The sequence below is a fragment of the Nymphalis io genome, chromosome 6 (genome assembly GCF_905147045.1).
Source record: "Nymphalis io chromosome 6, ilAglIoxx1.1, whole genome shotgun sequence".
Classification (NCBI taxonomy): Eukaryota; Metazoa; Arthropoda; class Insecta; order Lepidoptera; family Nymphalidae; genus Nymphalis; species Nymphalis io.
In genome coordinates this window covers 7,733,307-7,747,147 of record NC_065893.1, presented here as the reverse complement: position 1 = coordinate 7,747,147, position 13,841 = coordinate 7,733,307, and the positions used below count along the sequence as shown (strand labels likewise).

The 13,841-nt window shown below is 32.9% G+C and overlaps 1 protein-coding gene across 2 annotated transcripts; it reads right to left on the bottom strand.

Moving 5' to 3' along the window:
• Window positions 1-2,738: 2,738 nt before the first annotated feature.
• On the bottom strand, window positions 2,739-13,458 carry LOC126769011 (ommochrome-binding protein-like). Of its 2 annotated transcripts, XM_050487548.1 has the most exons (3): window positions 13,382-13,458; window positions 12,213-13,086; window positions 2,739-12,090 (listed from the first exon to the last, which is right to left on the bottom strand). In XM_050487548.1, the coding sequence occupies exon 2, from the start codon at window positions 13,084-13,086 to the stop codon at window positions 12,232-12,234; it is 855 nt and encodes a 284-aa protein (XP_050343505.1). In that variant the 5' UTR covers window positions 13,382-13,458; the 3' UTR covers window positions 2,739-12,090; window positions 12,213-12,231. The 2 variants fall into 2 exon arrangements, with proteins under 2 accessions (XP_050343505.1, XP_050343504.1); XM_050487547.1 differs by having other exon boundaries at window positions 11,699-13,086.
• Between the last annotated feature and the right edge of the window lie 383 nt (window positions 13,459-13,841).

Sequence of the window (13,841 nt, the reverse complement as noted above, 5' to 3'; positions counted from 1 at the left end):
CAATAACCTTTTTTTGGCCCGACCTGGGAATTGAACCCAGGACCTCCGGGTCTGCGGCCTTATATCAAGCCACTAGACCAACGAGGCAATTAAAATTAACGGCGATCCATCGATGACGTCCGACCACTTATTTATGGCTGTCCGTTTGTCGTTCCGCCAGAGTGATATAACAGCAAAAAGTCTGATATCACTCTCGTCTCAAATTTAATAGTCTAAATATATGACGTAATATATATGTATGTGTATATATCTTTATTCCTTATAAACTTATTTATCTATATTACTTCTATTCGTCAGAAGTAAAAATAATAACTTTCACCGTCACATAAAATATGTTTTCATTTCATATATAAACTCCTAACTTTAATACTAGACAACCATGCTGCCAGGTATAGCAAGGTCTCCATTAAATGAATATCAAAATGGAGTTAGATTCTCGTTCAAAGACACCCTTTTCACAAATGTGTTGTCTTAGCACTTACACTCACAGGCGTCATTCGCCTAGGGCTTTAAGATAAGGCGTGCCCCTAGAGTCATAGATGTATGAGATGGGATCTTCGAGTATCCTGTTTCAGACGGTCCGACGGCCAAACAGAGGATGTCAGCTGGAATGCGAGAACAGCATTAGCAAGTAATGCAGGCGAAGAGGCCAGACCCGGTTTTTCTGTTTCTGAATTATATATATATATATATATATATATATAAACCGGGTTGTGTGGCTCTTCAGGATCGAGATTGATCTGGTCTATATATATATATATAATTCTAGGTATACTTTAATATTATCATATATCAGTTTTGTTGATGTTACATCACATTACGGATATATGTATTTGAATTCGCATTTACACTTTAACAGAGCTATGATAACTTTCATGTATGAACTCTAGAATACACGTTCGGATATAACGATTTTACTTGCAATATCAATGTAAAATTAAATGGAGTCCGTGTTTACAGAATATTTAAAAGCATGAAAGTATTACGTATGTACATATTAGTTTTTATATGGCAGTAGTTTTGTAATTCTTAACAAGCTTTTGGTAAATATTGTTTATTAATTTTGATTCGAAATTTGAGTAAATTTATTTGAACCCGCATGATGTTTAGAATCTAAAATGTTATAATTTGTTTTTAAACCTAAATATACGATGAAAGCTTGTTTTAAATTGCTCAAAACAAAACAGAAAAGAACGTAAAACGCAGTCGGTGTTGTTATTGCTAAGACAAATAGTTGTTTGTACGATTTAAGGGGTACTTTTCAGGCCTTCCATTGTCTAGTAATTTATACATCATCTTTCATTAGATAATAATAAAAACTGATATAATAGACAAAAATTACACTTATTATTCTTTAATATTATATTGGATGAAACGAATAAGTAATAATGTAAACAGATTGGTTACGCACACGAAAAGGCATGTTATTTGTAGAATTAATATAGTCTCACCAATAATTTTACTATTAAAAAAATAATTGAAATTAAATAATAAAATCGTATATAATTAATTATAAAGCTACTTTACATTACAAAATAAATCAAAAGACCATCTTGGGATTGATATCAAAAGACCTGTTTGTAAGTTTCATCAAATACCAAATCTCTAATTACAAACGGTAACTTAGACATGAGCTTTCTATAGAGCTTTAAGTTTTGGAGTCAGAACCACGTAATATTGCGTTCATCAATGACTGCGGCAAGTCTGGGCGGGAAAGAGTCACAGTGAATAATGACCACGAATTGTATTCCACAGTAATGAAAATTAAATGTTCTGCTCGTTAACCTTTGTTTAACCTTTTTGCATAATATATCCTTATATATATTTATGAGCAAGGTTTTATAGATAAATATAGTATTATATAATAATATCATTTTAATAGACGTAATACAAATTTTTATTTTTTATTTCGTCTCAGACACCGCTATAGTTTTTGACATACTGTATAATCTATCCCAATCGAAGAAGGGGTAGATAAAACGAATCATATTCCTTGTGATTTGCTACAAATTCCGCTATATTAAGCACAACAAACAGTTTTTGATTGATCTTTATTGATCTTTATTTAAAAAACATTACTATTCCACTCTAATCCACCTAAATTTTACTTGAAAAGTTCCGATAACAACTTTATCCGTATAACAACTCTGCTTAAACGTGAATTTAAATTTCATTTATTTTTTACTTCAATTGTAGGGAGTATCAAACCTTTCATAGATTGCAAGCTTGGAAACACCAAATTTCAACTTACAAAAGCAGGTGACATTAATTAATTTACGCCATTTGACATTGTTATGACGTTTATAAATTGTTAACATAATGATATTCAATGTATACAACTTGTTTACCACTACAAAGAACAAAATATTGTAACTAATCAAAAATGACCATCTTTTTTTTCTTGCTGACAAACTGTGTAAAAAATATTACTTAATAAAATATATGCAAATTTCTAACGTAATATTAATGTTTGTACTCTTACCGTACTCGACATTCTTACATTAATAAATAAAACATAATCAAACTCTAATAATAATGCTATAGTTTTAATATATCAACTTATATTCGTTTTATATAATGTATGTCTTACTAGTAGAGTAGCTGAAAAAACATTTGATGCTGGTCCTCTGTAATGCTCTATGATCATAACGTAGGTCATATGAAGGGTAGTGACAAGAAAATAAAAATGTGAAAATAAGAATTGAAACAGAAGGTGGGCCAGGATAGCGAAAGAAGTGTTGGGTGGTTATAAACAATATTTATTTAAACAGGCAGAGTAACCACCCTGCTCAAGTTCAACAATAATTATGATTGTTCATTGTAAATACATCGCTTTTTATACAAAAGTTAAATCATTATAATGTCGGTAGTTGTAAAAATCATATCACGAAGTTAAATAACATTAAAACAAAATTTATAATCAAATTAAGTCGTATAAATATTAGGTTATTCTAAATTATATACGCGTTAGTCGTAGCGTTGAGTTTAACACTCGGCCATCCTGAAACTGCCGTGTCCCACGGCTGGTAGAGTTTTCACCGGCATCGGATATCTGGAAAAAAAAGCAGTACAAAAGTATCTCGTTTCATATTAATGTATTGTTACTAATTAGTAATATTTTCTTCTGTTACTTATAATTGAAGCCTTTACCAGTGACATATTTTAGTCACACAGACGCTTTTAGTCAAACGGACGCTTTTAGTCACACAGACGCTTTTAGTTACACAGACGCTTTTTGTCACACAGACGCTTTTTGTCACACGGACGCTTTTAGTCAAACGGACGCTTTTAGTCACACAGACGCTTTTAGTCACACAGACGCTTTTTGTCACACAGACGCTTTTAGTCACACAGACGCTTTTAGTCACACAGACGCTTTTTGTCACACAGACGCTTTTTGTCACACAGACGCTTTTTGTCACACAGACGCTTTTTGTCACACAGACGCTTTTTGTCACACAGACGCTTTTAGTCACACAGACGCTTTTAGTCACACAGACGCTTTTAGTCACACAGACGCTTTTAGTCACACAGACGCTTTTAGTCACACAGACGCTTTTTGTCACACAGACGCTTTTTGTCACACAGACGCTTTTTGTCACACAGACGCTTTTTGTCACACGGACGCTTTTTGTCACACGGACTCTTTTAGTCAAACGGACGCTTTTAGTCACACAGACGCTTTTAGTCACACAGACGCTTTTAGTCACACAGACGCTTTTTGTCACACAGACGCTTTTTGTCACACAGACGCTTTTTGTCACACAGACGCTTTTTGTCACACAGACACTTTTTGTCACACAGACGCTTTTTGTCACACAGACGCTTTTTGTCACACAGACGCTTTTTGTCACACAGACGCTTTTAGTCACACAGACGCTTTTTGTCACACAGACGCTTTTTGTCACACAGACGCTTTTTGTCACACAGACGCTTTTTGTCACACAGACGCTTTTTTCTTGAAATTTCATCATCTCATATATTAATTACTTCAATTAATTAAACATTCTGGTATGTAATAAGATGTACCTTCTAACTCGTAATAGACCCCGTGTATCAAATACGATTTGTTCTCCGTGTATAAATAATCAATAACCCCAACGGACACGAAGGCATAATTACTTTTTTTTTATATTAATATTTTCAGATTCAGATTTAAGAGTACAGGAAAACTATTTATAAAGTCATTTGAATCTAAATTAATACCTATAACGTCAATGTTCAATTTATTTCTCGTGCAAAACGAAACAGATGGGTGGTCACTAAGCTAACATGATTTTGATAAATCAACGTATGGCCTATTATTAAATCTATGTCGGGTAGATGATATCTCAATTTGTCCATTAGTACAATATTATCAACATTTACTTCTATCTCACATTTACCTAAAGAATGTAATTGACTGCTCCCAAAGCTCAAATTATATTAGAGGGTTGAAGTTGTAGTTTTAATTTTTTTTTTTGCTATTGCGAGGGTAAGCAAAATTTAATTTGCTGCCTGTATATATGCGATTAAATCGTGACCTTGCTAATTGCTTATGCAATTATAATACCATACATAAGCAATTTTCTTAAATAAATCTAATAAAATATCGTAGGTAATTTGTAAAACGACCTTTTGTGTGGGCTGGCTTGAACCGCTTGAAGAAAACCAGCACGTCGCGATGTTGTGCTCCCAGCGATGACAGTACTCGCAGCGCGTTGTCGCCTTATAATCCTTCGCCTCGTGCCTTGTTCGACGACATGTGTAGCAGCGTTTTGTATCTGCGAGTTCTTGTGTGCTTGAAATAGTATTCGACGAAACACCTTCAGCGCGGCCTCTTCAAGTTGATCTTCTAGCGGAATTCACCATTTCAATCAACCTCTTATTATACAGGATATAGCATCTTCTCCACTAATCTTGCATTTCTTAAGTAATGACATTTTTCCGTGAAAGTACTTAGTCATTGTCTCAGATTCATTTTTCTTTCTTGCCAACATTTCTTCTTCTTCAGATGATATAGACGGATCACTGTTCCTTTTTTGGTTCCCAAGACCAGATGTACGGTCCTGATATATTATATTTTAGGCCGATCCCACTTCTGAGATGAAACAGAAGGTGGGCCAGGATAGCGAAAGAAGTGTTGGGTGGTTATAAACAATATTTATTTAAACAGGCAGAGTAACCACCCTGCTCAAGTTCAACAATAATTATGATTGTTCATTGTAAATACATCGCTTTTTATACAAAAGTTAAATCATTATAATGTCGGTAGTTGTAAAAATCATATCACGAAGTTAAATAACATTAAAACAAAATTTATAATCAAATTAAGTCGTATAAATATTAGGTTATTCTAAATTATATACGCGTTAGTCGTAGCGTTGAGTTACATTATGTAAAAATAAAAATGTTTGCATTCGGCTGTATTTCCATAACATTAATTGATCCATGGTCAGCAAGTTATATTATTTATTTATGTATGTTAAAAAGTGATTTCTATGTTTTGATATGAAGAAAATAATTTATTATTTTTTTTTCCTTTTCTGGCCTGTATCTACGCTATTTGAGCGCAAAATATTCTGCCAATATCACGTATAAAAGAGATGACACATATGATATGACATCATTCGTTTAAAATTCTGAATCGTTTAATGATTATGAGTGAAAACTATGTATTTCTACAGTAGATATCTAGAACAATATTATAATTAAATGAAATAATTAATTAACACAACATATAAATAATATAAAAAAAATAATAACAATTATAATTTCAATATATTTTTTACAATAAATTAAATTAAATCTTTAATAAATAGTGAGTAAATAATCTCAAAAGAACTTTCATGTTTATAGGAAGTTGGATGTCAGAGGGAAGATATTCAAATAGAGAATCTAGGGGCCTAGAACAATTTAAAAAAAAAAAAAAAAATTAAACGCATTCATCTAAGCCGCATTCACAAATAGATTTGTTTTTAAATTTTATTTTAGCTAAATGTACAGGGGTACGGGCATGACCCAACCGAAGCCGACATGTAATAGACGTGATTTTACGATCCGCCCCGCGATAGCGTATGAACCATGGAATGAGTGGAATAATTTTGATTGAACTATAATGTTTGCCCTTAATCGCTTAAGAGACAATCCACCGGCGATTCCATTGTTACTTTTTACACAAAGATGATAAATTATGAGAATAATTACGATTAATGAGACAAAGAACCTCATGAAGAAGCTGTTTTAGCGAGTTGATCAGCCATTTCATTGTCACGAATACCAATGACTAGAAATCTATGCAACTTTAACGCTTAGACCCTTTTAATGACAAATATAAAGAATCTCTCTAATCTGTAGAATAATAAGAAATTTTGATAAATGGAACGGAAAGGATTTTGAGCTATAGCTTGAAGGCAGCTTCAATATTCCGTAAAAATGATAACTTTTAAAATTTCATGTAACTTCAAAGCTTCTAAAACTAATTTAGTGGCTTCTAGTAAAGTTATGGATTCTCCAGTAAATACAGATAATTGACGTTGGCATTGGAAATTAAGAATAATTGAATTTAGGAATCCAACATGCAGCACCAACTTAATGTAAAGCTGTCAAAATAATGTCGTCAGTATGACAATATATGTGATATTGAAAATTGTCAAGAAACATTATACTCACTGATTGACATTTAACGTTTTTATACACGCCAGCGCTATTATATAAACAAACAAATTTGCACTAAGAATTTTAAGAAAACGCGTTATACTTGAAAACAACATAAAATTATAGTAAAGTAATATATATATTTTTACATTTTATTACTTTTATCGTTCTGTATAATGTGTAGTTCAAAGCCCAAACTACATGTCCGTTTTACGGACATGTTTCAGTTGTGTATGAAATTTTTAAAAACTCAACTCAAACATGACATACAGTAAAAAGCTCTAACTACACTGAGTTTTTAAAGATTTAAATAATAATAATTGCATACAATATTCTTAATTAGTCTAAAAATATATATTTTATTATATTAATTTTAAGGTTAAGTAATAAAATGTAACATTTACGTCATTTGTCAACATTTTAAATTCTTTCACCACTTCTATTGATAAAAGACCCTAACTCGTTCGTTTAACAACGTGTATTTAGATAACTGTAATTTTAAGCAGGTCGACAAAAGGTCGCTATAACGAAATTGAATTTAAGAAGTGAGATACAATATAGTGAATTCAGTACGTGAGTTGGAAACTAAATTTCTCATAGTGCCCGTTTTATAAATGCAAGGAATTGACTACCTATTTACTGACTTCCGAGTTATATTATGCGGAAGAGATCTTGTTCTATTTAACATATATCGCTATGTATGTTTAACATATTCAACGTCTTTATTAAACACACAAACAATATTACATTAATTCAAATAATCTTATAAGAAGAATCAAATTGAAATCTACGAATCTTTAAAAACTTCAAGATTCCCAGATTTATGAAGATTTAAACTTCGGCCTCATAACAACTTCTAAATGAGAAATTAATGCTGCTTTACTTAAAAACGTTGCTTAGTGACTGTTTGGCGAAATTTCGTTCATATATTATTGATTTGACCATTGAAAGAAGAAGACATAGTATGAGCCGATTATTTTATTTTAAATGAGGTAAAACGAGCTGAATGTTTTCCATATGGTAAGTGGACATGTGCGATATTAAGATGTTGCTGAAGCATTTCCGAGCATGAAGAAACCTGTACACTTGAAGTTTAAAAACTCCTAAATTATAGCGCTCCTTCATCGGGCGAAAAGTCATGCTCGGATTTAAAAAAAAACTGTTTTCTAAAATAATAATTTGTATTTTTGCAAAAATACAAAAACTATTTTTTTTATTTTATTTGTTTGTGATGCCAAGTAATTAAAAATAAAAATGTAAATCATAGAATAAAGACAAAGACTAAAACATTTTTCATGAATATTGCTAACATACGATTACACGGCATCAACTAGATTACTAGACCGACACATTTATACGGGTCCAGGGGAAATGGTACGTTCGGGATCGGGGAGCGGGGAGCGGATACTGGATCGAAAAAATAGCGTCTATTCTATATCAATTGAAAAAAAAACATTATTCGATCCAGTATTACTGGATCGCGGCGCTGAATCGAGATACTGGATCAATGTAAATCGGCCATATTGTTTAACTTATCGCCCGTTGGACAGCATTTATAAGTAAGGCCGTCACATTCTAGTACAAAGTTAATAGGTCAATTGTAAGTACAAAGCGTATCGTTGATATATTTAATCTCGGTTGTCATAAAAAGTGCCCGCTGCTTATTCCCTAGAGCTAAAAAAGGTCAATTTCAGATAAACAATTATAACTGATTATTATAAAATAAAACTGCGTTCTCATAAAAGGAAAATTAGCAAGTATTGATTTGTCAGCATGAATTTTCGACAAAAATTTCTATAATTATCTTAAGTACGTTAAGCAACTCACTGATGCTCCCATAATAATACAAAGCCCGACTTAGCAGCAGCAGATGCCAGTTTATTCGAGGCACCGATTCAGCGATGCCACAAACATGGCAAAATTAAATACGAGACTGAACTCCTGCCAGCAATTTAAACCTAGTTGATGATTTGCAAGTAGGTTAATAAGCATGATTATTAATTAAATTTAATTAAAATTAATAATTTCCATATATTGATTTTGTTTTATTTTTAATTCAAAACCTACTGAGTACTTCTTTCTAGTAATAAAACGTTTTTGGTGACTGAAGAATGGCAAATATTTGCAAACACAATAATTAACGACTTTTTCAGTGGTAACATCTTGTGTGCGTAGCGCGTATACTATTACTATTTTTATTGACTGCCTCGTTAGCATGACTAACGGTCCCCCAGGTCGGGCCGATAAAAAGTTAACGAGTTTTTCAGTCGAAGATAACAAGGAAGTGTGTACATTCCCGTATCTCGGAAAGCACGTAAGGTCTTTAGTCCTGCACCTAAGCTACTTCTGGTCGTGTTGGTTTGCCGTCAATTTGGATTATGAGAGTGAGGGAATAGAGTGCCCCTGTGTTTGCATACCCACTTGTGCACTATAATATGTCCCAGTTGGCGAATCTTCCTAGAGATTGGCCGCCGTGGCCGAAATCTGTCAAGGATCGTTATCGTAAATAGATATCATTATCATTGTTTCACGGTGCGAGTACTGCACGCGCAACAAAAATACATTAATTTACATACCGGAACTCTAACTACGTTTTCATATATTTTATCCATGTTTATTTATTGATTGCTTTAATCATAATTTATTTCCATTACCATTAATTTCGATGTTTTATTTGCGGGCGTCTCGTGCCGGCCATTTAGTAATAGCTCACAGTTAGTAAGTTCATTTTAACTATAATTATAAATGAATAGATGAATTATCTTTAATAATCCATACATTATATTATTTATAATTTTGCGACATGGTAAATGTTAAAAAAAGAACCAATTCAATTATTAAGACAATATTTATAAAAAAAATGATAATCGGTTACTGTTTACATGTTTTTTTTTAAAGAAAAGAATAAAATACGTGGGTACTATACTGTTCATGCTAATAAAAAGTGTAAAGTGTATTTTTTAAAATCATTCATTAAATTATATTGATATCAATATTGCTAAGATTTTTTATGTGTTAATAATAATTAATTGATAATTGGTTCTGAAAACTAATTTATACCATAATTGCTATTGGTTGTGCAGCATTAACATTTATATATTCATATTAGACTTTATAATATGAGTACATAGACCGAGAAAAAGTTTCCAGTGATAACGCAAACATATCTGTTTTTCATGTCAAGAGATTAACGATGTCGGGAGTACTAGTGCTTGTTTATTTCAAAGCAATTAAAATGATATGATTAATTTTAAAGTTCAAGAAATTAACTATTATTATTATTAGATTTAAGTAATGAACATATTAATCAAGTGTTTTTTTTTTATATATTTTCAATTTTGAGCCATAACGCATTGTATTATCAACATAATAATTAGTTGTATGATGTATTGATTGACAGTTATGTGCTTTTGTATAATGCTGATAACATGTATGGAAAAATTCATGATTATCGGTTAAATGGTTAAGAAGTGAAAGCGTAGCAATAAATAATACACAATGTAATAAAAATATAAAAAACTTGAACATACATGATGTGTTTTACAATAATACTAAAAGTGCTACTTTTTACTGTGAAATAATAAATTTGTATGTGAAATAAACTAATTAGAGGACTTAAAAGACTCGCAAAACCAAAAAAGAAAAGATAGCAACAGTAAGTATTAATTAGAGACTGCGTATGAGTCATAAGAAACAGAAAAATTATATATTAATATGTTTTATTTCACTTAGCTTAGTGCAAATAAAAGTGGGGTGCATGTCAGTCACCTCCACGTGGTGCACCCTGGGCAACGGGGTCGACCAGCAATCCGATGTTTTTCCGGAATGCTTGTCGATCGCGGCTGAGACTGACGCGGCGGAAGTGTCGCGGGCCGCTCCTGGGACTTCTCTGTTGCGCAGAGTTGACCAGCGAGCGGCTCCGTGGCAAATAGGAGGACTCCGGGGTCCTTTTGGGCCGCCGGACAGAGAGAGGAGGAGTTGGTCTCCGGAGTCCTTTCGGGCTGCCGGAGACAGGAGTAGAGGAGTAGAGGAGGAGGGAGAGGCGGGTTCGTCCAGTTTCGGTGTCGATGCTGGGCGGACAGACTTCGGTCACCGCCTTCTCGAACTCGTTTCCCCATCCAGGCGCCAGCCTGTGGTGGGACCGAGGGCCTTGCCTTCACCGGCCGGGTCGAGAGGAGAAAACCTCAATAAAAAACAACAGGTGGGTCGCTCACCCAAAGCGACGGCCGCAGGTGGGGTCGCGGTGGTGTGCTAACGCGTTCCCGTAACCCCGCCACCATGCGGTGAGAAGGAAACGAGGAGGTTTTAGTGGGTAGGACGATGGCCTTCTGCCCCGTGAGTCCCACATACCCGTCCCGGTCGTGTCCGGGCGGCAGGCGTAAATGCCTTTCCTCCTCGAAAAAAAAAAAAAAAAAAGTGCAAATAAAAGTGAAGTTTAAGGTTCATTTATACTTCATTTGTAAAAGGTGAAGCCTTATCGCTTATAAACTTACAGCTCAAGTTCTATACTATAATGTCACTATGTGATTATAAGAAATATTACTCTTGACCATAAGCATCGGGATTCCCCTTGGGGATTTCTTTGTTTAGAAATATCCAGTAAATCAGATTTGCAAAGAAATAACAAAATGAGGAATAAAATATAAGTAATATTTTGCGTACATTTTAATTTATTATGATAATGTTATCTACATAATAACTAATGCTTAAATATGATTAAAGTTATATTTTACAAGTTTTGATTAAATTATTATGATATTGATATTTGTAAAATTTAATGTACTTTAAAATGCGAACTTTGTCAATTTACATCGAAAAATTATTATTGCTTTGAGTGTAACACAACAATTTTTTAAACGATTTTATTATTATTATTAATATCAAAACTCATTACAGGCACTCATAAATAGTTGTTGTTGTATCTGTTTGTTTTAAATTATATCATTGGACACTGTTTAACGGATTAGGTTTGGTGGTAGATTTATGACAATCAATAAGTAAGTGTAACGCTTCTATATTGAACAAATATTTTTGACTTTTGACCTTGAGACATAGTTGGCACTTTCCTCTGTTCAATCTGCTACTAGATCGTGAAAAATATGTGTCTTAAATAAGTCGTTGTTGACGTTATCTATTTCATATAACCCGACACAACAGTTTTCTTTTTTTTATAGAATAGGAAGGCGGATGAGCATATGGGCCACCTGATAGTAAGTGCTCACCAACGCCCATATACGTTGACATTGTAAGAAATGTTAACCATCGCTTACATCACCAATGCGCCACCAACCTTGGAAACTAAGATATTATATCCCTTGTGCCTATAATTACACTGGCTGACTCACCCTTCAAACCGGAACGCAACAATACCAAGTACTGTTTTGCGGTAGAATATCTGTTGAGTCGGTGGTACATACCCAGACAAGCTTGCACAAAGCTCTACCACCACAGTACCTACACAGAAAATAAGGAATAATATTGAATAATATCAATAACAGATAAAAAATAAATAAGACTTGAAAATTCAGTCATCACTTAAAAGCACGAAGCAGGTTTTTTAATAAATAAATACATACATAAAATTTCACACATAACTTAGAACACATCGACTTCGGGCTTTTCGTTGACAAAGCAATGCGTTTTGGTTGGTTTCAGTCTCACAAGTTTATCTTGTGACGCGTATATTATATTTCCATCGCTTTCCACGGCCATTCCGTAAATATTTTCTATTGTAGCTAGTTTCTCTATTCTTTTACTTTTATCGTCAATAAAGTATATACCATCGGGCGTAGAAAAGTATAAATTACCAGTAATGTCACTTGTTATGCCGTTTAGATTGTAATCGCCCAAGAAAGATACATAATTTTTAGCCTTCTTATGGACATAGAGCCCCGTTGAATTAGAAAAATATATATTGTCATTGTTGTCAATAGCAACTAGCATAGCGTGTGTTTCAAATAGTTCAGGAAGACTTTGGGAGTGGCCATCCTTGTATACGTAAACTTGTTCTTGTGGATAATTCGTATAATACAAGTCCTTTTTAAAGAATATTTGCCATATATTATGAGTAGTGCCATCAATATGGTGCGCTCTCTTGGTTTCAAAATCAAATTTATAAATACCATCATTTCCACCCAAGTACACTGTGTTACTCCGATCATCAACAGCATTCGCAAACCCGCCATTAATACCATCAATTATTTGGAACTCATTGGTTTTGAGATTAATATATGCTGAAAAAAACTTTGAAATATTTTCGTATCCTGAATAGCTAAAAAATAGCATATTGGTGTCATAGTCGATTGCCAACTGATAGGGACTGTCTATATTTTCTTTTAATACTTCTTTTATATGGTTAATATTATGGACAATAACTCCATCACATTTCTCGTCAATAAATCTTGCCGTAACAGAATGTGTAAAAACAACCAATAACACAAGTATCTTCATCTGAAAAAATAATAATTAAATTATGACAGCGCACCAAATTTAAGCACCACAACAACTGTTATTATATTTAAAACAAAACGATGAAAGTGGACAATTTTTTTTTTCAATTTCTTACACATAACATTGTAAGATTGTTTTAAAAATAAATAATATTAAAATATAAGTCGTACACACACATACATTGTTATAAGTAATACTTAGAAACACCTTAATTACATCTATAACCCAAAAAAAACTAGAAAGCTTATATTTATTTCAATAATGTAAGTATTATTAATATATTTATTTTACTTACGATATAAAATTGATTGCGGATCGACGAGCAAAATGAAACTTACTGATGATTATTAACGTTTACACATAAACGTTGTTTATATTTCAAAGGTCATAGGATGTTATCGGCTTGACATATTAATGATAGGTATCCATCATGCTATTGCTTTTTTATCTTAGTTTATATTGTGTATATAAATAGTAAAATCACCCTAAATTCGGAAAACTTTACTTTTTCGACAGACCAAATCATTGTTGGCCCGACGCAACATTAAATATTCCTAATTTGTTAGTATATATCTTAAATTGTATAATATACACATAATCCTGTTTACTTTTGATTTGACATCACGTGTGACAAAATATATACAAATCGCTCGGCATCGCTCGCATCGGAATTCAGAATTTCTAATAACCAATTTGCACTAGCTCTTTCTTAAAAAATTAAGGATTGTCTTTAAAAAAAACGTTTTTAAAGTTTT